This window comes from Varroa destructor, unplaced genomic scaffold (genome assembly GCF_002443255.2).
Source record: "Varroa destructor unplaced genomic scaffold, Vdes_3.0 BEIS01000006.1, whole genome shotgun sequence".
In the NCBI taxonomy this organism is placed as follows: domain Eukaryota; kingdom Metazoa; phylum Arthropoda; class Arachnida; order Mesostigmata; family Varroidae; genus Varroa; species Varroa destructor.
The window spans coordinates 451778-479510 of record NW_019211459.1 but is presented as its reverse complement, the minus strand read 5'-3'; the positions used below and the strand labels follow the sequence as shown (position 1 = coordinate 479510).

Sequence of the window (27733 nt, the reverse complement as noted above, 5' to 3'; positions counted from 1 at the left end):
ATTTTTGATTACATTTTTTAATTAAATTACAAGGGAGATTGCTGGAGAGAGCCTGCGCGATCTGTCGAAAGAGTTCGTGGATCATCTAAGTTAATCTGTCCGTGCTACAAATGACGTACACTATACCGAGTCTTCAGGCCTTTTTTTGTTTTAGTATCGGTTTTATTAGACCGTGAGAATTGTGGAAACTTATCTCGGATAGCCTGTTTCCGTAGCCCAGCTTCAGGCTTCCCCTTTTAATATCGGTTCGGCTCTAGCTTTATATAGTTTATGTTGCCTCTACTGTACGACGCGATTGCATGTTCAATATGTCGGCACACAATAAACGTCGTGCAAACCTCAGTGCAGTATTTGACCATTGCAGGTTTTATGTTTGTTTGTGATGTACGCCAACCGGCCGCTCCACCCACCCACGATTTCGCCATGCGTTCGTTTTTTTGAATGGTGGAGCTTATGAAATATATATATATACGACACTTTTAAAAGAAACTTCAGATACTGTTTACGCAATTATACGTAGCTTTTATTTGCAATTTCAAATAAGCCGGGCATAAATTTTTCTGCATTTTGATGGTACATAGAAAGCTGACAAGAAATCGGGCCGTGACCCCGCTGCTTCTAGAAATACTTGAGTTTTACCGGCAGAAGTTCAAAACTAAGAATCATCATTGCTTTACTGGTAGCAATGTCGTCTAAATGTGCCTAACTTCTGGGAGTCCTGCTGCTAAGACATCAGTTTATACCTGGGAAATTGCTGCTGCTACCTTTACTTTGAAGAGGTGCTGTTCCATCCGAAGGGTTCTTCTGGAGTGTTTATTGGTAGGTACCCTTTTCACTTATCACCTACAAGTTACAAGCAGCTATGCCTCAGCCATGCCAAAAAATTTAACTTTATAAATGCATTTTGCGGTGGTGGAATGGGTAGTGGTGATCCTCAAGATTCAACCTTAAATCAATAAAAAAATGGGCGAATAGTCTTATTTCACTTTTGATTATTATGATTAAGACACCGTATGATTAAATATAAGTAGATGAAATGGATCAATATACCTTTAATAACGAGCCGTTGAAAATCTGTTTTCAGCTTGATCATATAATTTTTGGAAAACAGAGATAGCGTTAAAACTTGATTAAGAATTGCATGACCTTTATTCTTCTTCTGACCTTATTCTTATATCTTTATTCTTCTTTCTTAAAGAAAGTACTGAAGGATATTTCCTTCAGAGCGTCGTCAGATGTACCGCCTTGGCAGTTTCTTCGGGAATAAATCCGTCCTCGAAGATGACATCATCGAATTTAGCAATTAACTTGCCTCCAAGAGTTGATACTTTTATTTTCAATAGGAAGTACCTTATGATCCGCGACATAGCAAGTGGGTTGGATTTTTTTGCCATTAGATCTTACCTATGCAGTAAGTATTTTCGGCGTGCCTTAAATGCGTGAGGAATGGGGGTTAAGTGGTGTTTTCCATGTATCTAAATTAACACCGGTTAAGTAAAATTATCGGTTCATCGCAACAAATAGCATAACATGTCTTATTTTTGTGAATCTACTGTTGGACTTTTTCTGTTGGACTTAAACTGTATGACTTGGCTGGTCATGGTCAACATTATACTCTGTTAGTTACAGAGCTTTAAAGGTTGAGGGTAGAAAGACACAGAGTGATTCATATCTGTCTATTTGATGAGTTGCCTCTTTTTCTCGAGAATGAACATGTGTTCACTGATTAATCAGATGATCGCCGTATCCGCTCTGTTGAAAAGTGGCAGATCCTTCTGAGATAAGATTCTTTGTTTTCTTGTCAAACCCAGTAAAGGTAAAAGCCGATGATATCATCCACAAATTCTGTGTTAGTTTACACGCTTTAGTGCAACGTTAAACAGCTCCCATTTACAAAGAGAGCTCTTTTGAACGGCTATAAAATTAATTGCTTGAGCCCTAGTTGAGAACACTTCCTTGAGTCACAACATGTCCTTATCTTGGCGTCCTAATCAATTCAATTCTAAACTTTATCGATTGCAAACAGGATTATGTTGCACCCAAGTACAGATAACAAAACAAACAGTACAAACAGTATTATAATTTTACCATATATGACACGCCTAGGACACTGGGAACGCTCACGGTTCACGGTTAGATTGACCAGGTACGTTGTATCGTGTTAATTCTTCTATACGTATTTCAGCAAAACAGGGGCATACGTACACGACTTATATGAACAGGTCAATAATCATTGTCTATGGATATACTTAATACATGAATAATGGCGTTTTTCTATTGCATCATCACGTAAACACACACTTACCGCGAGCACCTTTTCTCTAGCTAACTGTGATCCTACTTCCCTTGAAACTCTATATGCTACCCCGTCCTTTTATATTCGTATAGTAGAAGGTATCTAATGATATTGAATAGAAAGTAGGTTAAGACAACCCTATGATAGGCGCAGGTATTTCTGACCGTTACAGTATTTAGGACAGAGCCAACCTGACACAGTTGTCAGGACGCATATATTTATGTAGTTTTGTTGCCACCTTACCCGTTTCGGGGTTCGCTGCGGTAGTTGAATATTGAAATATAAACTAGGCTGGATTATTCTGTGTAGACTTTCCTTGTTTTTTGGAACTGAATAGGTCGAGAAGGATCGGCTAAGGAAAGCTATCATTTATCAAATCGAGAACCTGTTGATAGCGGCAACTATACAAACACGTTCAATGGGCGCAGTAGTATTATGCATTATCATTATGTCGGAAAATCTATTATAACAGGAATATTTGCCTAAGTAACTAATACTGATGAATCCAGGTAGTTTTATTGTTAAAATTAACATATGGGTGAACAAATAAACTCGAATATACCATGTGTTTGAGCTACAATCATTGTAAATAGCTATAAAATCTTGGGTCATATCGCACCATGAGCACGAATAGTAGAACGGCAAACACTGGCTCTACGTATAGGGTGCGTGCGCAGCGCCGAGTACAATGCAAGCAAATCGTCATTCCTGTTGGAACTTGACTTAAGTTACGTATGTTGTATGTTCGCCAGCTTTTATGCATACACTGCACCGTGCCGTGCAATAGCAGTGGCGTGCTTCGCTGACCGATTGCACGCGCACCGTTCTCTGTTCGTTGTTGACCCGGCTCTCACTTGATAATGACGTCATACCACCCGCGAGTTCTACCCTCTCTCAGAGACCACCCGACAAAGCTCGCATTGGTGCCCCTGAGGCGCTGCCATCCCAAACGCCCCCGGCCCACTGTACATATAAAGTCGGTTGGCAACTGTGAGTTCGCACATTGCCATCTTGCGCGGAAGTTTGAAGTCCAAGGAAAAGTCTGCAGTCTCTTACGTAGGAGTAAGCTTTCAAGTAACGTTAACCAACGAATCCGCCTGCCACGAGTTCATCGTACCACATTAAACTTCTGACCGAAGCTGGTCGGTGACATCAAAGGACTAGCTCGCCAGCGTAGCGCTTTCAGGACGAATAACAAACACTTTCATCATCAGACACACAACTATCTGGTAGAGCGTTTGTTGGCGTTTATATTGAACAACTATTTGCCATACAGTTGCTAACGCACAGAGTGAGAAACAAGCTTGTTAAAATTTTTGATCGAACTATTTACTGCCACCAGGCTTCGTTTATGTAAAAAGGGACAAAAGGATAGGGAAAGAAAGGAAAAAAGTGAGAAGCCTCCCCGAAGTCCTAAATTCACCCCATCCCACCCCACCACCCAGTTGTGGTGTAAACTGTCACCTCAGTGAGCCTTCGGCACGATGAGTTCTACAGTCGTGTCGTCGTCGTCATCTTCGTCGGCGTCGGCCATGCTCCGTTCGTGCAGTGTTTTGCTGGCGCTCGTCATCTGTTGTCTCGCTATGGGTGCTTGCACTGAAGCTGGCCCCGCTTTTCCAGAATTTCGCGGGTCGTCGTTTGGGCTTGTGCCTCAGGTTAGTCAGCTTCTTCAGCTACTGGTTCTCCTGGATTACGCTTAGTGCAGATATATTACGCATGCTTTTTCCAGCACAACGTATTGCTTCAGACACTAATCCAAAGTAGAAGAAGGCTAAGTACCTAGATGTCGATGCCAAGAATGCGCTTGACCACTTACCCTCTGGATAGATATTGAGCTTCTTAGAATTAGCAACATTTAAAAAATATAATTAATATCGATATGTAATCTAAATAGCGAGTTGAGCTTGAATAGAATGAACCTTGGAAGGTTTTTGTGTTGCTAAGATACTGTTGAAGAGGATAGGTTGCAACAGTTCTATTTACAAACAGACTTCTTATTTTAAATTTATTAAACACGCTTCTTATTTTTTTGCCAAGAAAGTTTATAGAGGCATTTTTATGTACCGTACCTTATACATATGCTTATATACAAAGTACGCTACCTATGTTGGGATTTTTTCTTATAATTGTATATAAACGGAAAATATTTTAAGGATTTTTGCATGATCTGGATGTGTCATTCCTGACAGTATATATATATATATATATATATATATATATATATAATATAACCACCATCGGCATTAAAACCGCTAGCAATTTTGAAAATCTTCTTGTAATCGGGAAGTAACTCTTTAGCGGTTACTATCGATCAAGCGATGCTGGTACGGATATAAACACATTAAGGTTTCAAATACGCTACATACAGAACATTTTAGCGGAATTGAATTTGAGGATGAGCATAGAGTCTAAAGTTGCAAAGGCTCAAAATGTAGACTGAAAAACCGAAAAAACAATATGGAGAATAAACCAAAGATGGTATAAAAAAGTATTAAAAAGACTAACTATTAGAGCTCACGTGGACTACCAACAAGTGGCAATACAAAAATCTAGGTGTATCCTGAATAGTTCTTCGAGCTTTTAAGATGAGTTCTAAACCTATTTGAGGAGTCCCTGGCTTCTCTATTGACGAATTTCGAGAATTTTTTTTAAAAGGCGCGCAAAAACTGTCAATAACGTAAATCGTCGGTTTCGGATAACGGGCGATGTTTTTAATCTTGGACGGTTCGTTCAGTATAAACATATTGAAGAATAATCTTGATAAATAAAATTGATCTTTATCCATATTGCAAAAAAGACAGACTTTTCGCCACTGCATATAAACAAAAAAGGACAATTCTTTTTGCTTTTTAAAATTTTATTTTAGAAAAAAACTGGCTTTATTCTGATACTAAGAGTATCGCATGAACGCAGGTCCACTAGGAGAAAAACACCGTCCGAGTTAGTGTTAATTTAGGTGCCGTGTCCTCACAAACCAGTGGGTCAAAATAAACCTCTTTTATGTTAGGCCATTTTCTGAGAGCTATGAAAATAGATCCAGTCGATTTTTAGTAATGAAGTAATGGAAATAATCCACACTGCCCTCAACGCCTTCATTCGACCAATGAAAGTGTATCTGTTTTTTTCTGTACTCAAATATGAGAAAAAGGTTTGAACGTGGATGATTCGTTCTCAGAGAAGTGCCGACGGCACATTTGATAGGTTGCAAAGGAAAGATAGGTTATCTCAACGTAATCCCAAGCATCATGGATGCATCGATTGCAAACTCTTCTGTTACATAACTCTTCTGTTAAATAATACATTTAAGACTGAAATTGTTTCGTGTGTATTATTTAAATCCTATCAAAATGAAGCAGCTTTATTTATTTCAAGAATGCAAAAAAGAAATCTTCGACATGATCTGTTTATGTGTGTAGTTAGATGATAACGTATTGAAAGCGAGAGATACGGTTCGTTGAAGTTAGTTTTCAGGATAAAGTGGTACATTGGTGCTCAAAGCCGTTATCAGTATTCCCGATTCATTCATCATCTCTTTAGATCTCAGAACGTATTATATATGTATTAGTAAAAATAGTAATGGTGTCCTTAGAGCTTTTAGTAAAGTTAAGAAGGGTAATCGAGGAGTTATCATCTTCTGGAACTTCGCATCTAAAGGAGTGTTTCTAAAAGCTGTTCTGAATAGTTTTATCAAAGGCGCGCTAAAATTTTTTGTGATAATTAGTTGCCTGCTGCTACTAATCAAGTCATGAAGTACACAATGGATCCTTAACGAGGAGTCCTTAATTTTCCTTTAGATCTAAAACCTTCATTCTAAAACAATTATAGAAATGTTTCAATGAGCACAATTGGAGGCCTTTCTGCGAAGTTCCTACTCGAAAGCATTGTAATAGACATGTCCTTAGTTAGGTATTGCAATTTACACATTTTCAACCATTTTTAGCTATAAGCAAATGTGCTTAATACACGAAAAAAGTATGGAACGCAATACGTATGGCTAAAGGCCAAGCTATAGAAGTTTTGCTTTTGTATCAGTAAAATTGCGCGAATTTAAGTCTATTTGAGCCACCTGAATACAACAGCTACCGTGACGGCCATTTGCCATTAAACACTTTTTAAAGAACACGTCTTATGCTTTTTAAATACTCTATATGACACCGCGTGTTAATATGATTTTTCTTTACGTAAATACGTTACCAGCAGTCTCATCCTCTCACAGTAAATAGTCACGCTGAACGTGAAGATGTATATAAATATATATATGCTTTTTATGGGTCGAATTTGTTGTACTGCACACAAGAAGCCGATACCATTGAAGCTGCGGAACATGCATAAAGGATTACCACTGATCCCTATAATATGCATCGATGCTTCACGTCCTGTTATAACGCCGCACGGTGACCCTTCCGGGAAACGATGAATGAGATTTATCTGAGGGCAGTGAATATGGGAATTACTCGATGTAAGAACGTGAACCTGACGGAAATGTGCTCGATTTAGTTTGAACAGAATTGGATTTACTAAAGTTATCCGTGATACTGTTGTAACAATAACGGTTGTAGTTTTTCTATGTCCGTTTGCTGTGTTTCACTCGATGCTACCTTTAAAATTCCGGTGCAGACCATAGAAACTTAGTGCTAACTTACGCAGCTACCAAATTTGATATCTATTACTACATACAAGAACAGGCAGCCCATTTATGAAGAAAATTGTCTTTTATTAAATAAAATTTATAAGAGACATAAGCGAGCTAAACACGAAAGAATCCAATTGTGTTTAGCGAATTGAAGCTCAGGAACGAAGTAGTGTTTGTTACGTCATTAAGATGTGTCTGGTCCATCCTTAAACACTATTATTTGTGGATCATATAATGTTCTTAATTTGTCGTATATAGTGCAAACTTGGCTCTTCAAACGAAATAGAAAAAAGGCTTATAACCTGTTTTTCTACGTCGACAAACCTAGTACTGAATGTTCGATACGGATGATCACTCTGCTTAGGGTTTACGTTCTGGGTTCTGACTGTTATATGAAAAAATTGGGATTTTTTATTACATGTTTGTTAAAAGCTGTTTTATATTTGTTGAGATAACCTCCGTCCACAATGATTTTGAACCTCGATTAGCGGCCTCAGTTGTTTATTAATCATTTTAAAATGTTTTATCTTTACTCTGTATTAAAAATAATACGATAAAAGAATAAAAAAAAAACGATATTAGTAAATGAAGATTTACTAACGGGTCATTCAAATGTGTGCCGAAATAAATTCTGAGGCTAAAAAATGTCGGAAAGTACTTAAGGTACTCAATACTTAAAGTAAGGTGGAAAAAAAAGGCTAAAGAAGACTAACTGTTGGAGCTCACCTGAATGACCCAATTGGCAAACAACACCTCTCTCTTCAAAACAGTCAATAATTTCTACAATAAATCGTAAATAAAAATATGATGAATATTCGGACCATTTAAATCTAAACTTAACCGAAAGGTCATCTTCTTTGATCTACGAAAATCTTCCTTAAAGAAAGAGATAAAAGGTGACATTTCTTTCTCTCGAAGATTAACGATAAAACGTATATAATCTGCTATCATTTGGCTTTTCAATAGCTTTGTACAATAATTATATATATCAATTGTAGTAAAATTACACGAAACAGCCGAGTGCTTAGACAGAATGACTTTCTGATCAATGCCATGTTCAAAGGTATCGATACCGAAATTAGAACTTTTCCTTAAGTTCTTCTAAGTAACGGCACTTTTACAGCATATATCTAAGGTTATAAAAAATAAAATACAGATGTAAGAAGCTGGTATTCTGCCTGCAGCGTTGACTTTTTGGTCGTTGTAAGAAGCAGTCTTGAAAACACAGTAGTTGCACTATTGGGCTAATATTACTCAGGACCAATACTTAACAATGACGATACTGGACCTAAAACATTTCATCCTAGTAATGATACTACAATACCATCGATTATCAGTCAGTAGATGATGCAAAATTTCTCAATGATGTGCAATTTACAAACGGATTTGTGGGACGCTGCATTATCCTGGAGGGTCTGACCTTCTACCTGACCTCACGCGTCATTATGGCCTTATTTCTCGGCTTAAGTCATTCTATAGTCCGCAATATGTACATTTGTGCTCATGCTCTTTATTCGCCAAGTAGGACGATTGAAGCGAAATGCCAGGTTTCTTAAAGCTGAGGTGTATCGGATCGATCAGGTTTCAGGTATAACTCACAAGTCAAACCTTCATCCTTTATCTATTTCTACGCATTTGCGGTAATAATCCTGTCTGTACAAAGCTTTACCTCAAATAGCAAGAACTTTCGACTGTGGAGGTCTTCAGTGGCATATCTCTCGCCTATAAAGGGAAAAACATTACATGTACCCTTTTCAACTAATAATTCGATCTCGAAGAGGTCATGTACGCTGTGACCCGAACGAATCGACCTACGTTATTTAGATTGCGGGCGAGAATCGCTCTAGGAAGAGATGTCATAAACGTTTTGGATTCAGCTTGATCCTATACACACGTTGAGTGCGATGGTAGTTTTGCGAAGTTTTTTACCGGTGGATAGCTTACTTTATACGAATATAAATTGCTCTACTTTTGAAGAAGTCAAGACGCGTGCAAGCCAGAAATAGCTTTGCTGACGCGAAAAATGCTCTTTTTCCATCTACCACCAGCATCATATATATATTTGCCGATCGCAGTGGACTCGTAAACTGGTAGAGCTTCTTCTTGTGCTTTTGCTACCGTCCACAGAATATTCTCTTCTAGAGCTATTGAGGCTCCTAGCTTCACCGCCTGACATAAGGACCAAAGAAAGAAAAAAATGTGCCTGTTCTTTGTAACTGAAAATGCAAACCTTGCCGTTTCGAAACGGTAAGATTAAGACAATGCGCGACACAAGGAAAAAAGACACAGAAAGAGAAGGAAATAATGGCCAGAAATTAACGGTTTCTAAGAAAATTTTATCAACAGCATAAATCCAAAAAAACTACTGGCTGGTCAAAGAGTTAACGTTTCTCAAGCCAAAATGAAAGATTTTTTTTTTATTTGCAAAATAACGGTACTAAACAGCTTGTGACTAGTCGGTGACCTTCCGCCATTTTTTTGGTAACACCATAATTCCATCACTGTAGGGACTCTGTAAATTCCGGGCGAAAGAAAAAATTTTGCATCCCTTGATCGAAATTAAATTCACTCCATTAAAAGAGACCTAAACTAACTAACTAGAAACTAGAAAGATAGTCTCAGATCCGGACCATGTGGCGTATGCATGAAGATTTGCCATTGAAGGTCTCTCAATTTTTGCCGACCGGGTAGCTAAGAATGTATGTGGCCCGGCATGGTCATGGTGGAACATAACATTTTCATAATTCGTTTTCGTGATAACTTTGTGGCTAACAATTCAGATTCCGATCCGAGCATAGGTATACCTCGTAAATCAAAATGCTTACCAGCCGAGTCAAACGTAAAGCTCAAAACGTACAGCAGCTTACAATGCACGGTTCTTTTCCACTCCCAGCAAACTCGTAGCGTCATCATCTTCATTAATGTAAGTCCGGGGGTCTGCCCGCCTTGTTCAGGTTCTTTTTCGTAAGTTATTGTTTTATGTGACCCTGTTCCTCACCTGCTTCAAAGATGGCTCAATTGCGGTGAGTTTATGTGGGTACATTTCATATATGGATATACTACGATTAAGGAAAATTCCTGCATCAGGCCTCCTTTCACCGCCAGCTTCCTTCGAATGGTCCAAAAGTTAGTAGATTTTTACCCCCTTGGCAATACTATGACTATTCACAGTCCCATCAAATTCCGTAATCATTTCATCGATTTCTTTAACATTTATTGGTCGACCACTACGAAGAGCATCTATGATATGGAAATCTGCAAAAAAAAGTTACAAAACCAATGTTTCTGGTCCATTTTCTTCCGGTTCAAACAGCGTAGCTTTTCTTAAGGTTTGGGTAGAATTTGGTTCTCTACCGTAATAGAACAAAAATGTAATGATTTTTTGCAGAATATCACTTATTTTCGTAGTGCTTTAAGTTTAAGTTTGAATGAAAGTGTTCCAACAACTTCGACTGCTGTTAGTTTCCAGCTAAAATCATCGCCAGGCCGGCGCGACCCATACTGCCCGACATATGTGACTTGTCTAGCGAGAAAACCTGTCAGTAGTTTTCGACGACTCAGTATTTAGTGATTTGCTGATTATAAGCAAACTACAAGACTTTCAACTCGAACGATTTGGGTTTGTAGGCAGAGACTTGGCCAGAAAAACAGAACAAGAAATCGTATAAGCTCTATATAATTAGGAAGAACTGCAGGGCGCGGGCACGACGGCGCCTGATCATTTACAATTTGTCACTATGCATATGATCCGAATAATCATAAAAACCGCTGCTTTCGGAATTCTAAATAGCACTCGACGACACACGGCCGCGTAGTTTCAGAATAAGGAAGCAGGGACGCCGCTTCTACAAAGCGTGCACAGGGATAAGTAAGCGCAGAAAATGGCCTAGTTCAGACAACATTGCAAACGAACTCAACTATGGTCACTAGCATCTTTCTGGTCAATGCGTATCTAGTACTAGCTACCTGCTCTGTCGGGAAAATACCTAAGTATTATGGTTGCTTGTAGGAACGAAGCTATATATTATCATCGGTTCTGCTCAACAAGCGCACGATGTGAATGATGCCTTTTGCCCTCTTGCCTGTGTACATGACCGTTTTTTTTTGATGTAATAGTGTTAAGAAACGTGTACGTTTGATCTGACAAACTGAAACAATATGTTGTTTGTAATGTCTGCAGCAGAATAGTTCGCTCGGAAGATTCCTTGTATTATCTAATAGAAAAATTCTTAATAATAAGTGAAAAGTCACTATCAAATAGGGAGCAGAACCGAGAAACCGAAACGTGAAGAATCATTCAATTTCTAGGGCGATTATACAGGGCTGAGTGGTATTCGAAAACCAGCCCGCCCCGCCCAAATCATAAGCTAAAATAAAATAGCGTCGGATTGCTCGCTGTTATAGCATCACAGGCTGAATTTCTAATCATGTCATATGGAACTCCTTGCATCGTAATGGGGTATTATATATGGATATGTAGTACAAATACAATATAAATAATTTAAGAAAATGACAAAGATAAGTGCAAAACGCCACCGATATATGTGTACAGCAGTAAATGGTAACTTCGACTAACACCTGTTGCCATTATTTAATACAGCCCGAAGTCATATAATATCCGATATTATATGGCATTTAAGGTTCCAGCTAAGTTTTTCAAAGGCTACATGCTGGAAATGATCTAACTAAGCAATAAAGGCATGCTATAGCGGCGTGCCTATTAACTTCCTTCAGGTTCAAGCTGGCCATCACACATATCGTGTAAACTGACGGGGCTTGAAGTAGCCACTTTTGTTTTCTTTATCCGGAACCTTGGCCATTTAGGCCTCCGATAATATTAGCTAATCACGATAGATACTAACGTTTTGGGCTAATAACACCTCAAGTCACGTGATAATCACGTAGTACGAGAATATTTATATCTGCACAAGTATAGCGTTGTGCTGAAAGATGCCTAGGGAACCCCAGTGCCTTCAACGTCGACTTTATCCAACTATCCTTCGCGTCTGCGCTACTAGCAGTTCGGGAGCTAAATTTCCTTCACTGACCCTCTCGGTCCATGTAAAAATACCGGCCGATCTCGCAAACATCGGTTGCTTGATATAACGTGACCTTGCAATTACAAGCAATATCTCCGGCTGCGCGTTCAACAAATAGCCAAGAACAGTAAACCTAATTAGAACAGATCCTTTTGTTAACGAGAGAATTGTGCAAGACAAAAAGGCTTATAGTAGCTGAAATCAACGACTTGAATCCTAAACCCACCTTCTTGAACGATAGTCCGATAGAGGGGAAAGCCGAATCGACTTTGGATACGTCAGCGATAAAATACATGCTTTTAAGGTTGTCTCGAAAAAAAGGGGTCACAAGAGGGATTGCAGCAAAATCTTTCTATAGAGAGACGAAGACACAAGAAAGGAATACCGGTTCAAAAAACAAACTGGAAAACGAATGATTTATTTAGGTAGAACCGGCCCGTGTAATGACCCCAATAAAATAAGGTGCGTTCAGTTCAGTCAGGGGAACAGGATAGTAATAGTAGGTAAAATTATTAATAAGACTAATTTAAAATTTTAAGTGTTATCTTTTTGAAGATACTTAAACTTGGTATAAAGAATGGGTCATAACACGTTTTCTTTCTGTCTCTCCTAGTTTTGATAATGCTCTAACTTAGATTTATGTACGACCTTCATGACTTTGAACTTACGTCTGCGCTAACATAGGCTTTAGCTACGACAGTTCTCTAATACTAGTACTCATATGCTGTTCAAATCTATGCAGTTAGGCAAACAAGTTTTCACTATTTACTACTGAGATAAGCATTAGGTTATAACAATAGGTCGTTTTTAGATGCCTAAAACAAGAACCTAATCATCATCGTCGTCATTTCTTCACTGGCCTTCCGCTGCTGTCAAAGTGCTCACTGAAAAGCCCATGTGAGTGCACCTGTAAGCAGAATATTGAACTATATTTGTAGAGAGGGGTGAATTGTCACGTCGACGAGAGGTGTTTTCTCCGTGCCATCTTGACCTTATCATTAGGGCACAGCCCTTGTATGAGCCTGCTTACTATCGAACTACCGTCTAAAGCCAAACAGAGATCAAAACTAAATCGTCGTCTGATGATACGGCAAATCTGAAGAAACAGCGTACGTAGTAGTAATCCAATCATCTTGTTAACGTTTATATACCTTCGTTCGAATGTATCGTGCAACGATATCCTCTTCTGTTTAGGCTAGTGCTTGTTTTCTTGGATAATAGTGTCTTATTTGTTCTTATCGGAGTCACGACCAAAGTGACCTACAACCTGCAACTCAGCCGGATTAGCTGTTTAAGATCTTTTTTTTTTTTTTTTTTTACTTACTTTAAATAGGCCACTGGCCTTCTTACATACATAGAATAACATGCGAAATTGAAGTATTATCGGCGAGCTATTTTAAACGGACACGGTGATACATATCGCGTGTTACCCTCCTCGGACATGCTTGTTTAGCTTTCGATCGCCTCCGAAAGAAGGCCTTTACTTTTATATTGTATAATGAGTACATCATTCGCATGTAACGTCCTAACGCATAGTTTGAACCTTGTATCAATTGCGTGATGTTAATTTTTATCATTGAATGATATAGGGTTTATGCCCGTATAAAATAAAGTGCATTAAAATCAGACGACGAAGAACATTAGCTATAGTTACGGCGTATTAACAGGTCTTTTGTTTACTCGTATCCTTGTACCGGCCTGTGCTAGAATCTCTAAGTTCTTCCCTAATAGCTCCCAACTCAAATAGGTCATAATATTTTAGGCCTGCAATTTGGACAAAGCACATGTGTTGTTTAAAACGCAAATGCGCTTGTCCTTGCTTATCGCATTAACTTACCAGTTTCGTGGGGTGGTCAAGTATGGGCTATAGGCTACGGAACGCTTTCACAGGACATGTAACCATACGTGTACCATGCTTCTGAGTGTCTGAGTATAAACAACTGACACAAGTATTATACGAATCAAAATTTGACCTTGAAACACATTTTTGCAATCTTTTTTGTCTACATTTTAATGTGGTAATAAATACCTAAAATCAAAGTTTATTAATATGCGCTGGTCACAATTTTCCTTCGAGAAACCTTCTGGGACTATTTACTATATTTTTCCATGTGATCTTTGAACTCGCGCAAGCAGTAACAAAATCAATAATACACAAGTTTTCAAAGTCGTCACCGCAACAGTAACAGGCTCTTACGGACAACTTACAACGTCTATTTAGGCATTCCAGAAAGAAGCCTTTCAAGGCTTTTCTACATATGGGCTTTACGCAACATTCGTCACGTATCTACCTGCTGGACATGGCTATAAACTACTCCAAAATTTCAGTGTACATATTATAATAATCTATTATCCTTATCGTGACGTTCGCTTCTATTGAAAAGACCAACAAAATAAACTCAACATTTTCGTAAATTGCTTGTTGCAGATTACTATAGGTCATATTCTGTTTACTATTCTACTGATAGTGGCTGTCTTGTATCAGAGGGGGACTGATTATTCGACCAGGCCAGGGTTGTTCGAAAAATCTGATAATGGTAATAGGGATTTTGCGTTTTTGTGGTAACGTACGAGCTTGTAAATTAGCTTCCCGATATATGTGACCTATGCTGTCCTGCAATCTTGCCTTGATAAAGATGATAGTGCAACAAGTAAAACATAGACAAAGAAAAAAACCATTACTCTAGACGCTTTCCCTTAGCGGGGTTGCACTGTGTGCATAGGTGTATACATATATATATATATATATATATGCGCAACGTTTAAGATATCCGGTTCGAGGACAGAACATGACAGCGTGCTACGTACCACGGACGAACGCTGGCCACGACCTCGATCTATTTCTGAACTAGGTTAACTAACCATCAGAAAGAGTATATAAACAGATAAATATGGTCATATGCTTGTCGCTATATCTTGGGTGGATACGAACCCTTTATTAGCTGTCCTGGAAAATATTCGAATCCATTTTTCATCGAAGTTCCTTTAAATTCGTCATTTGTAGTGGTAAGATAGCGCGCCCCCAAAAGTTATCACTAACGCTGCTTTGCTTAAATTATGGCAACTGCAAGTTTTCGGAAAGGCAATAATGCACTTATTCCGTGCTGGATCGAAATATCATTGGCAAATTGTTCGGTGTGCTAGCATAGGAGATAACGGAGGAGAATGATTATATTTGACGTTAATTATATATATGTGTATTTGATGTTTGATGACGATAATTTAGCTAGCTATGCAATGAAAGCAAGGAAGTTTCTGAAATGGGGTACGTAAAGGTTAGGTTCACACGGAAACTCTGCCGCCAAATGTATGGGACAGTTGGACCTTTGCAAACAACCTCAGTTATAGGCCCGCCACAGAACTTATTGGGACGATGGATACTGCTATTAAACTGGCGGTTAAAAAAGGAATACGTAGACGTACTAGAGCATCAACGAGGTTACTCACGATATAGCCTTGTTGTTGGCCGAAACTGTCCCTTATCGATGAAACGAGAACGAGTTTTATTATCGCGTTTCTATGTGCTGCAGAACATCATCCACATGTATTCCAAGTAGCGTACTTTAAAGCATGTCAAAGGAACTTAGCTTTCAAGTCCATTTGATTTATATAACACTGTGAAACATTATCCAGAATTACGACGCAAGAACAAGCGAGTATACGCCCAGATTCGAACCGATATCACCACGAAGTCCACTCTCTGCTTGTTTCTCTCTCAATGCTTCGGCTTTTATTTGCGGTATCGCCGTTACGCATTTCACCAGACGGCTGGCTCTCAGCACGAAACGAGGTGTGTCCATGACAGGGTTCGAACCTAGACCGTAACGTGCCTAAATATCAGCAGCCAAACATGTTACCCGCTAAGCTATCATTGGGACTTCCCACTTCTGCAGAAGAAGAAGAAGAAGAAGAACTAACTTACCTGAAACAAATGTTCATATCTCATATGCGTCAGTGAAAATTCAACGTGTGGAAATTTAGTTACCTTTAATTCGATTAACAAAGAGCACACTAGATTTTTCGGACTAGTAATCTTGTAACGTTGAATTGTTGCTCATAGCCCGATTACTGGTTATTGAAATCCTTTAATTTTATATGTAGGGTATGCGGTGCGTGAAGGGTTATAGTTTTCCGTGCTTATTCTAATGTTAGCGCGGTGTTTGAGTAACTTGCCGGCGGTGGGTTGAGTGCCAACCATGAGGTTGGGCCGATGAACCAAATAGGTTTTCATTACTGCCTGGTAGAAGGTGGAGTTACGGAGATGTCTGAGGGGCACGCAAGGATCTGTGCGCGGAACAGTTCGTTACGATGAGCAGCTGACGAAGCAAACTGCTACAATAATGCATAGCTAGAAGTGCTTGAAAGTAGAAATCAAACTGGAGTAGTAAGTGGTGCTGTTTGGGGAAGGATCCTTACTGTCGTCGGTCATTTCGTGGATCCAGGCCACAAAATGTTTCAAAGTTATGGCAAACAAAGCCAGAAGAAATTAGCCATCAAGCAAAAAAAAGCCTTAACGCAGGCCACTGAAGAAGCACCTTAGCATATGCCGTGCATATTGCTATTTACTGCTAATACAGAGAGTAAAGGAGTGTGTGAATATGATGCGTCTGCAGTTTCGCATTAAATCTTGAAAATCTATGAAAACAAATACAATATCGAGACCGATATTCTTCTCAAATGGTCTTCTAAATGTGTGTGTGTGTGCCTATTTTTCGTTTAAGATATCGTGTCGACTATCGATTTAGGAGTTGAGAATACCTAGTAGATAAAACAGATATCCAATTTAGATAGTACATCATTGCTAAACTCGGTTTGCTGATCGCGCCACGTGGATCGAGAGCGATGAAGTCATATACGCTGTAGGATATAGCGAGAAATAATAAAAAAAAGGACAAATTACCGAACTATGCACTGGCCAGATGTGTTATCTGATTTATATGTTTAGGCAGACTGTGACAGAGTTTCAGGCTGGTCTAGCCATCTATCCAGATAGCTCGACTGGTCGGATGTTTGCTTTCTATGCAATGTTGACGAGCAGCGTTAGAGAGCTAAACGCTGGGGTCTTATATTGCTTTTGGAGAAAAAAAAATGTCTATGCGATGCCAACACCCGACAATATTATTAACTGTTGTATACTGTCTCCTATCAATTTAAAGTGCTAATATCTACTCTCGTTGCTAAACCAGGAAAATAGGGAAAATGTCTCAAGGTAAATAATCTTACAGTCGTGTTTAACTAGTCGTACTCACTTCAATACACTGACGTTATGAGCCATGGTAGGATGTCTCATCGCTTAAAAAATAGTTGAAACTTTTCTTGAGTGCCATTTTAGCTGTCAAAAACTTCGATTCATCTACTTATTTCCTTTACAACTTTTTTCGCTGGTTGTTACTTGCCTTATTTATTAACTGGCCTTGGTGACACAGCTAGCTAACATATCGAAGCCTTTAAAATGTTCAACCATTTTGTCAAGGATAGGTGAAACGGTAACTGCCAGTAGGCTCTGGGGCAAACAGGCAGTTACCAACTTCAAATCAGACTCATATGCATCGAGTCCGTCTGAGGTAATGCCCAACGCTTTTTATACCTGACATAGTACACGAAACCATGTGCACTGATTGCTCCCTGCGCAAATCTCCCATGCTCAATACAAAAATACATTTTTTGGAGTTGCAGACTCTGCCGCTACCTGCAAAGACTTATCGTTAAATTGAGCTTGCTTATCGTAAACAAAGTGTGGCATTGCTTGGCAAGCGACCCGATCTACACCTAGTCACGCGCCTAGTTAAATCAATGGATTCGCCATCTCGATCAGACGGGGTGAAAGATACAGAACTCACCAGCTCACTTATTATGCTGAATCGTTTGAGTCTCAGAAGCGTTATTTGATCGTGTGTATTGATGAATTCGGCTATTCTTACGATCGTTTGCTAGTTTTGCCATATGGTGACGCTGTGATACTGAAGCATGCGCATGAAGGAGCGACTCCCACTGAGTGAGCGACTTAATAAGACGCCAAGTGGAACCTGCTGACTTTACGAGCTAAATCCTTTTATTCAGCACTCGTTTGACAGAAACTCCTTTAGCGGTTAACGAGGCAAACGGGCTACAGACACCTGTAGTCTATATGTCCAGACAATGCGGAGCCTGTTGGGCACGGCTGAACGGTCAGCATGGCACTGCAATAGCATCGATCTACTGCTGGTTTGTTACACACGGTACAATGGAAGCTTATTGGAGAAAATCTCACTTTGGCGGCGTAGGTAAGCGGGTCAAGTAAAATGTACATGAGAAAGCATATTCTCATGGCGCTAACCGATAAAGCCCATTAACCCAACGATGTTCAGACATGGTCGTATTGGGGAGCGTGCATAGCGGTATGTAGATGAGCCGTTTCATTTTAATGCCGAATTTTCATCGAAAATCCTCGATTAAATGATGCGCATAAAATACTGACATATATTCTAATTTTTTTATGCGGTTAAAGGCACAACCGTCAAAAATATGCCAGCCATTCAAGCATGGAATTATATATGCACATAAACTATTCATGACGGTCATATACGGCCAATGATTACGGGCCAGTACCCGGAAGTGCTGGGCGTGCTTTTATCGATCTACCTTCTTATTTGTAGCTTGTTACAATACATTGAGTTTATGTGATCGTTTCTTTAACCGATGTTGCTTTCCTCTAAATACTATTTTTATCTACTGTATATTAGCGAGAAAAAAAGTATTAATGCTGGTATAGCCACGTTTTTATATAAACATTTGTTTACTTTTCTATCGTTGAACCATTTTCCAGTGTTCTATGTGCAATTTTCCCAAAACCCAGACACACATTCTATAAGATACTATTGCCTACGAATTTTGCTAGATCTATACCAAATTCAGTACCGTTCCATATATATGTTGAATGTTTCATAGCTCGCATACGAATAATGCGCCCAACTATTCGGAACACTCACAGTTTAATTTATTTTATTTAACTTTACCACATTGTAACTAGAAGATAAGTAGATTGATCTAAGGCCCATGCTTCTCACTCGTGCCTTTAGGACATTGTCTTCCAGGTTCAGGTTATTGTTGGTAGTGGTGTCGGCCCAACCCAGTAAAGGCTATCGCTGATTTGTTATTCCATTTCAGTGTGTAAGGACTGTTAATCGAAATGTTCCGGTAAACGCTTTTCAATGATAAAACGTCCCTTATCGAATTCGTTTTTAAATATGTGTGCAGCAAACAAAACATTTAAGCAGAGTAACTTGGCTAAGCTGGAAGCCAGTTTGGATACCTATAACTACAAGACCAGAGCTTATCTCGCCTTCAATGCCGTCCTACTAAATGGCGACAATAGGCAAGCAAAGTATCTCAAGTGTGTCCTGTTCGATGTTTACAGATGTGAACCGTTACTCGTATAAGTGCCTAATACATAAAATGATCCTATTTATTCATAGCTTAATCAAATAAAGACGAACGGCAACGACGCCAACGAATGTTTCATTGAATGATTGCCGTTTTTTATTTTACTACAGCTTTACTGCCTCTTTGATGGATGTGTATTCATCTTGATGTTCAAAAGTGAAGACGTGGGTCTCTTATTTAGTAGAGAACGGCGCTTTAAGGGCGTAGGAGTCGGACGACGAGTAAAATGGACACACTAGCAAATAGCTGACGACGCCCCTGGGCAGCTTTGAGGTGTGTGCTCAGGCGTTGCGCCTACTGCTGAAGAAGAACGCCTTTTCTTTATCAGGAGGAGGAGTCTGCTTACTCCTCGTGGGGCGCAGCTCCCGCCATTTTTCAGCGGTGTAGACTAAAGTCCACTCGTGATGCGTCAGGTCATGAGCTTTCAGTCGGCCATCGTGTTTTTGGTGGCTTGCATAACAGAACAATAATTTTTTTTTTTGTTTCGAACCTGCTCAGTCCAACTTATATCTATGTTGTCCGGTAGTGTTGTCTTGTTTTATTGTCATGCCAGATCCACGAGGCTCGTGAAACGTCTTATCCGTCAAGCCGGAACAATTATCTCGTGGCACTCATTCAAGTTTCGTTCTTATAGGATTCACGCAAGTTTTCCAAAAGACAAAATATTTTGATGTTAGTGGGTAAGAAACGGGAAAAGAAAAGACTGGAAATGATCTATTCTTTAAATATTCAACACATACTATGCAGCATACGCAAACAAAGAACGTTTTATTCAATAAGTGTTTCATTTACAATTTACACTATTGCACAGTATATAGAAAGCTTCATCTCTGGAATCCTTCGTCAGACCTTCGATCTATCTTAAGTGAACCGTGAACATTGCATAAGATGTATTTGTGCCTATTTTAGATGTTTCGCGCGAAGCTGATGTTCACTGTATATGTACCGACCTTAAACCCTGTAGTCTGTGTATACCTGAGAGGTAACAATTTTCTCTACCACGACGCACCGGCACACCCGATGGTGCAGTGGCTTTCTTAAGACATCAGTTTATCTATTCTTATTTCCATCGCGAAAGATCTGACTTTTCTGTCGGTCTGGTTGAAGGCCAAGCTAACACTTATTACTTTTATACACCGTAAAACCTGTTAGTGACACGACATCAGCAGTGTTGTGTATATATGTCTTTTGGGATTTACAACAGTTGGGCAAGCTGTCTCTTCGGTCTACTCATTGGTGTACATCCTATGTGTGCCGAGGATCCTGCGAGTCAATCACAATAGCAGCAGTATGATTCTTTAACTGTCTAAATTCGGAACGAAGTAGACATACAGTCGATGATCTATGCACCTCTCTTCTGAGCCAATAATCGCCTAAGCACACACTTTGAAAGTGAAAAGATAAAATGCGAGCTTTTTTTTTTCTACTGGTGTTACATCATTGTTGGAAGCCAAAGTTAAGCAGAATGTAACCTTGAAAAATGCAATAAGTAATTGCTTCCACTGTCATTGGAACTCCAAACGAAGGTAACAAACGCTGCGCTGAGGAGTAGAGATGAATATTTAGAACATGATGCAGATCATGAATTACCAACACGTCGAAAGGGCCACGTATTTTACAACGTTCAACGCGATCTTCATGTCCGCCTAATGCAGCTAAGGCCTGCCTCAAATCTAGAACATAGCTAGAGTAAGGAAACAAGCTGATAACAGATTATAATTAGCGCTCTCGAATATTTATCCGGCATTAAAACTTGGGTAAGTGTAGTTGGCAAATCAGGTCAGCTGTTTTTAGAGAGAGAGCGCTTGCGCTTGTGCTTCCTGTGATGAAATAACGAGCAGTCTATCTTTTGTCCTTGTGATCTTATTACTTGTTTGCCACATAGAGAGAAGAGCGGTATAACAACCTGATCGAGGCATTAATGATGCAGGGCGGTCTAGGCCGCGTCCGGGGTAGAGCGAACGGCTTTGTCGACGGAGGGGCGCCATCCAAACGGCAGTTGCGCTACCATCAGTGTTACTTCAACCCCGTCTCCTGTTTCCGACGCAAGTAAATCTCAAGCCCAAGAGAACAGCCAGACATTACACAACTCTGGACACTTGAGCGCCAGAAGGTAGACCACCACGAATGCCTTCACCTCGCCAAAATCACCAAGGAAAGTTTCAACAGATGGTATTACCAAGTAATTATCTCACTAGCAAAAACAGTAATTTCTACCACTATAACTACTATATTAAATATGACAATGAAAACAAAATCCCAACATCGGCGGGCCGCTAATTATCATAAAACGCCACCGAACGACAAAAATATATACCTTCAATGACGTAAAGAAGACCAACGTCAGATTAGCGCCAAAAACCGATAACAATATCCAGCAATAGCGACCGCACACTGTATGAATTACTGTTTCTATTATTATACGCTATTCGTTAAACTTACGCAGGGGCAATGCAGAGCTCAGTCGATCTCTCGTTTAAATTATTTACGTTAGTTCAACAAGGCAAGCATTTCTTTTCAGATTTATCAGAATCCGTATACAACAGCTGAACAGGAGTCCTCACCGTAATGGCACTTAAGCTGATTATAATAATAATGATGATGATGATAATAAGCATAGAAATATACTATGAACTCGTAGATGGGGACGGAAACAAATGGTAGAAGTAGTTTCATTGGCCCAGCAGCTATAAACAACCAGTCATTCGATTATATATTTACCATACCGCTCTGTGACTACCAAAATATGAGCTGTCGAGGGCCACTTTGGCTGTTAATTGTCTAATGTAATATTAACGATGTGATCATGAATCCCCCGATCCTTCGACTGCATAAAATGAGGGTTATTCGTATATATGTAAGATACAATGCTGGGTCAAATGAAGAAAATAAAACTATTTTACTATAATTGTCGTTGAAAAGTTGTTCTCCTCGTCGTGTGTTTCTTTAGTGCAATAGACATGACGAAATAGAAATGAGCTGCGACCCAATGAGCCTCGATATTTCGCAAACGTAAAATTTGTTCTATGTCTTTTAAAGTTACTCAGTTGTATTTAGGCTTCTTTTTTTACATGCACAATTTCGCCCCTGTAAGATAAGCATGGCCCCTATTAGCGAAGCAGCAAAGGCACATGGGACACAGACCGTCCTGTCTAGGTGCTTTGTGCTATAGATAGTAGTCAGGGTACAGTTACTATCATCACAGTCATCTTCGGGAGGAGGATAACGCCGAATCATTTTACACCATCGATGTAACTGGCTATGCCGCAGACGTCGGCTTCTCAGCTGATCTGCAACAGGACGAACTTTAAGTTGCTGAGGATGGAGAGCGTTAGTGGCATCCGTACACGCGCCTTGATCTCTATAAGGTCGAGACGCCCAAGCTACGGGGCTGTCAATTGCCGATTGCCGAACTAAATCGGCAACAGCACGACAGGAACACAGACAAAACAAGGTCGAACTATAGCGGCGCTATCAAAGAAATTATGATTAAAATAGGCAGGGGACAGCGTAACGTGATTATATAGTGACTAAAAACGTATTCAGAATTTATACTGCTCACCTTCGATACCAAGCCTTCCTCATCCTTCCACCCTTCCTCCTCTTCCCACCCCTCTCTCCTCCTATTCCTTCCCCCTTCCTCCTCTGCTTCTTTTTCTGTCTCCGTCTCACGTAATGATTCGCAGTAGGCGGGCTGGAGCGAACGGAGATGTCTAATTATTCGTAAACGTCAGCAGACCACCTCTGTATCTGCTAAACACGTATGCCATGCATTACATAGAACTTTATTGTCGAAAAAAGGTGAGTTCACCGAAGCGATTTCAACACGCCCTAGCCGCTCTGTCGCCAAGGCCTGCTAATGCCAAACCAGATTTTGACACGCGCTCGCTTGACAAGTTACAGCGGCAGCTGAGAACAAAAACCTTATGCTGCCTGCAGTCGTTTCACAGAATGACTTCGTTTGCACATGTTGTTCTATACAGAACATACGCAATGGTACCTCAAAAATGCAATTCACGAATCAGGGCGCCGTACTAATAATATCTGATCGAACGAGACTTTTCAACCCCACAGTAGATCTGCTCTATTTTTTTTTACATACAAGCGGGTTGAGAAGCAAACTACTTACTCTCTGCTTGAGTTTATCCATGGAAGGAATTTTGCTGGCGTAGTTACGCGTTGTTAAACAACACTCGCGACATCTTACGCTGTGTTGGATGTTTGCTTGCCTTCGAATAACAGTCATTTACGTCAGTCAATGTTTGTGGTTCTATAAAACTAGAACCAGATGAATATCGAGCCGTCATTAAATGTCTGTACTTGGCAATACGCCCATATAAAAAAAAATTGTGGGAACTTTTCACTATTCTTTACTACAGTGAAATTTTGGGTAGATGATTTTAAACGGGTTTGCTTGGTGCTGGGTCGGTGGGGCGGCCCAAGACTGCAGCGACCAAAGACTGATAACATCTCCGAAGTTTACGAATCGACTCTCGAGTAGCAAAGGTTGTGAGTCATTCGAGAAGATGTATTTCTCACACTCTGATTGAAGACTTGCTCACCCACCAACGCAATGTACTGTCTCACACTTCAGGGCTTGCCAAGGTAAAAAAGGTTAACGAATCGCCGCTCGAATTGGCTACCACACAAAGCATTCACTCTCTCTAGCTTCTAGCGACTTTTTTTTTGTTTGCTGGCCTGAAGAGGATTTACAGATCAAAGATTTCTGTTGAAAGAGGAGACATTCGTATGCCTACTTGTCAGGCCAATATGCCAATAATTATTCGAACGAATTAAAGAGATAGAATCATCATTGAAAAACGTGTAAAGCGTCACGCTTTAGTTTACGTTGAGAAATAAAATAGCGTTTCGAAAAAAGGCACTGGTTTCTCTGTGTTAGGCTAGAAAATGCAGTGCAGAGTGCCCGCACGTATATACTAGAAGTCCCGTTAAATATTACTTTATAGACTACGTCTAATACGATAGGTTATAATAAGCGATTGGTTACCAAAGTAGGTCGCCAACAAGCGATTCCTGTTGCGAACACCTTTGAAAAACAATACTCTTGTATAGTATGCAATGTGTAAATGATTTTTTCCTCTCTGTGTAATAATAAGTTACCCCACTGTCAGCATTGTGCCCGCCATAGTCATCACTCGATTTTCGAAGTACGAATTCAAAGTGTGCTAGTAAACGATTTTTAGTTGAGCCTCGCTCGACACCTGAAGCTTCGACTTACGCGATACAAAGGTTAAGATATCAATTCGGCGGATGCTAGATGCAGACGCACCTGTGTGTACGTCTGAACTGTTATAGATTTTAATAACAAACGCCTTCGATATCACCGATAGCTAATTTGGAGAAGACCGAATCACGTTTCGAAGACAATTATCAGTTTTAAATATCTTCAGCTAATCACTTTGTGCATTACGATATTAGGGGGATTAAGTCGACCCTAAGGACAATATGACATTGCTTAGAAACGGTTTTAAAGTTGTTTTTTAGCTTCTTTGTGTCCGAATAGAAAATAGTTACACTGTACCACGCTTGCTGATACAGCCGGCCTTTTAGTATGCGATAGCTTATACAGTATTTCGCCATAAATCGAAACAGAAAAAGAAAATTAGCTGAGTGTCTGAACGAACAATTTCATTACAAACAATTAATTGCTAAACAAACTTCATAAATACATTCTCACACACGGGACAGATGAGCACGTTGAATTCTCATTGTGCGACCCGGTACTCGTATCCCCTGACGCTAAATCTAAATAAAGCGAGTCACTTATTGCCCCATATAAATATTGCGAATGTGCCGCCCCCTTACTTTCTGTCCCGTTGCCGACACACGTACCGAGGAAATGGCCGTACAATCGTGTTATTTTCGTGTCTAAATCCATTAATGTATGCCGATCTATAGAAGACAAATCAGCAGGCAGACCGATCAATAGACAAAAGTCAAAAATGTAGTACTAAACTTGTCAGTTTATTGAGAGCAGTTGATATAATTGATTGGCTTAGGAACTCGATGGATAGTAACTGGATGATGATCAATTGATAAATCTCCGGTCTGTCTTCATACGATAACCCAAAAATATGTGGGTCTGATGGATGGCCTGATGAACACGGACAAGATAGTAGAAGCAACAACAATAACAACATCAGGTAAACTAACAACAGCAGGGGTCCAGCATGGTCGACGATGCGCGCAACACTTTCTCTTAACTAATAGCGAGACCCACGGGCTCTTCTGTGTGTCTGTGTGTGCTTGTGTCTGTCTAAAAGAAAAGCGAGGGAAAACGGAACAGGGGCAACTATATACACAACGCCTGCACGATATTGGCTATATATATATATATATATATATATATATATATATATATATATATATATATATAGTACTGGTTAATCCAATAGCAACATTATTACTGTTCCGCCGAAAATAGATAGAGCTAGGGAGGTATAGATTGAGAAAGGCCAGTGCCATCCGCCTTCGCAAAAAGTCATCGAATACCTGGAGGGTCCGAGAGAAGATGCTGTCTGCATAGGAAACAATTTAACGTACATCGATTACCCAACTATCGATAAGAACGACAGATTTCTACAAGACCACGACAGGAAGTATATAGGCTTAAAGAGACAAACAGGGCCATGTTTTAATATTATCACAGCTAACGGTAATAAAACAGAAACGTGAGTAGAACAAATTATGCTAAGATAGCAAGTGTATCGTGATATCGGATTGATGACAAGAGGCAAATAAGTCGATCATAATGATAACAAGGAAATGACGACACAGTCCTTCCTCTCTGTACAATCTGCTTGCAGGCTTCGCTTCGGGATTAAGAAAATTATCGGGCCTAAGCCAATCTGATCCTCCAGTTGAACCAGGTGGAAGGAAAAATCAAAATACTTAACAACAATTATAACGAAGAAATACGTAACCAGTCTTGATGATCAGTTTCTCATAAGACAATCTGAGAAATCGTAAAGGTGGCAGGAAGTGTCCTCTTTAGCTGGTAAGCTGACCCCGTTTAATGGAAAAATGCTGTTCATAGTCAATGAAGACGTAATACAGCGGTCGAAAATAATAATGGTTATAATGAATACCCGATGAATAAAACTACGACGGTTCCATCCAGCAAAGCGCTAATTATATTGATATAGATTATACTATAATTACTTGAACTGATGGTCACTACATGGATAAGCTGGCTAAATATGAACGTCACTGAGTTAGGTGATAATAATTTGAAGAGAAGGCAAAATTCACGACGAATACTGATGATAAATAGATTAGAGACGGGTGAGATAGATAGGTAATGCGGGCATAATAGAGACGCAATGTGACCGATATTGCAATTATCGAAACAAGAAAGATGAACTGAAACAAAAACATAATTGAAGAACAAACTACGAATGAGGTTAAATGCAAAACTAAAATGGGCCGCTCGGAAAGCCCAGCGGCTCCCAATGGACGTCGTAGTGAGGTCGTTGTCGTAATAGTTTGTTCTATAGTTGCTAAATAAAGCCACATCATCAATTTACTATTTTCAACAGCGCGGTCATGTCTTTATTCGGCAACATTTTTGCAGCTTACGAAAATACGTTAGAACTAGCAGCATATGTATAGTTAGTTTAGCAGACGAATTGAGCACGTGCGACGTACCAGTTACCCTCTCTCATTCTTTTAGCCACTTTTCGAATTTTTGTGTAAGCGGCACTTCGAAAATTCGTAGCGATGCTCTAATAGCGGCAATACTGTGAACGCGAATGAAGGACACAAGTAGATATCCCAAAATCAATGTATCCTTATTATCTTCTAAGTGATAGAGTTCAATTGGTTCAAATATTTCCAAGGTGCCATTTGGAGCATTCGGTGACTGCGGAAATGGAAAGAGTGTTGATTTCTTTGAACGTAATATAATTGTTAAAATTTTACATGGATTGTTTACACACCGTGCAGTTAGACAGAACATCTTCTGGATAAACACTTTCTAAATAGCAATGCTTTACCATTTTTAAATGTAATATATTTCTTTTCTTCAAATTATTTCAAACTCTGAAACAATATTGTTAGCTTGGTCCAGTTACTGTGCATTGAATTAAATTCAGTTAACCTGGGGAATAGTTCTTCGCGTAAATCTTACCTTTTGTCGAAAAATGTAGGTAAAAAATTGCATATGAAAATGTTCGTTATGTGCAAATTATAATGATTAACATGAGGTGCGATGATGACTATGCGAGAAATATGCTGAGTAACAGCTATGGATAGCTAGCTAGGTCGTACTGCGAATATTTTTTTTCTCCATTAAGTCACTCTGGCTCATATAGGTGGTTATAC

At 39.6% G+C, this 27733-nt stretch overlaps 1 protein-coding gene across 2 annotated transcripts; it reads left to right on the top strand.

The window, feature by feature from the left end:
• The first annotated feature begins 3244 nt into the window (after positions 1-3244).
• Positions 3245-26949, top strand: AstC (Allatostatin C). 2 transcript variants are annotated; one of them, XR_015330444.1, is made up of 3 exons: positions 3246-3951; positions 21276-21572; positions 26218-26949. XR_015330444.1 is itself a non-coding variant. In XM_086993277.1 (2 exons), the coding sequence occupies exons 1-2, from the start codon at positions 3781-3783 to the stop codon at positions 21441-21443; spliced, it is 339 nt and encodes a 112-aa protein (XP_086849403.1). In that variant the 5' UTR covers positions 3245-3780; the 3' UTR covers positions 21444-22320. The 2 variants fall into 2 exon arrangements, 1 of the variants encoding a protein (XP_086849403.1); XM_086993277.1 differs by lacking the exon at positions 26218-26949 and having other exon boundaries at positions 3245-3951; positions 21276-22320.
• The last annotated feature ends 784 nt before the right edge of the window (positions 26950-27733 follow it).

Excerpts from the sequence above, each read along its gene's own strand:
- AstC (XM_086993277.1), top strand. The coding sequence starts at position 3,781 with ATGAGTTCTACAGTCGTGTCGTCGTCGTCATCTTCGTCGGCGTCGGCC. Across the intron at positions 3,952-21,275 it reads CGTTTGGGCTTGTGCCTCAG|AGAGAAGAGCGGTATAACAA; the intron begins GTTAGTCAGCTT and ends TTTGCCACATAG.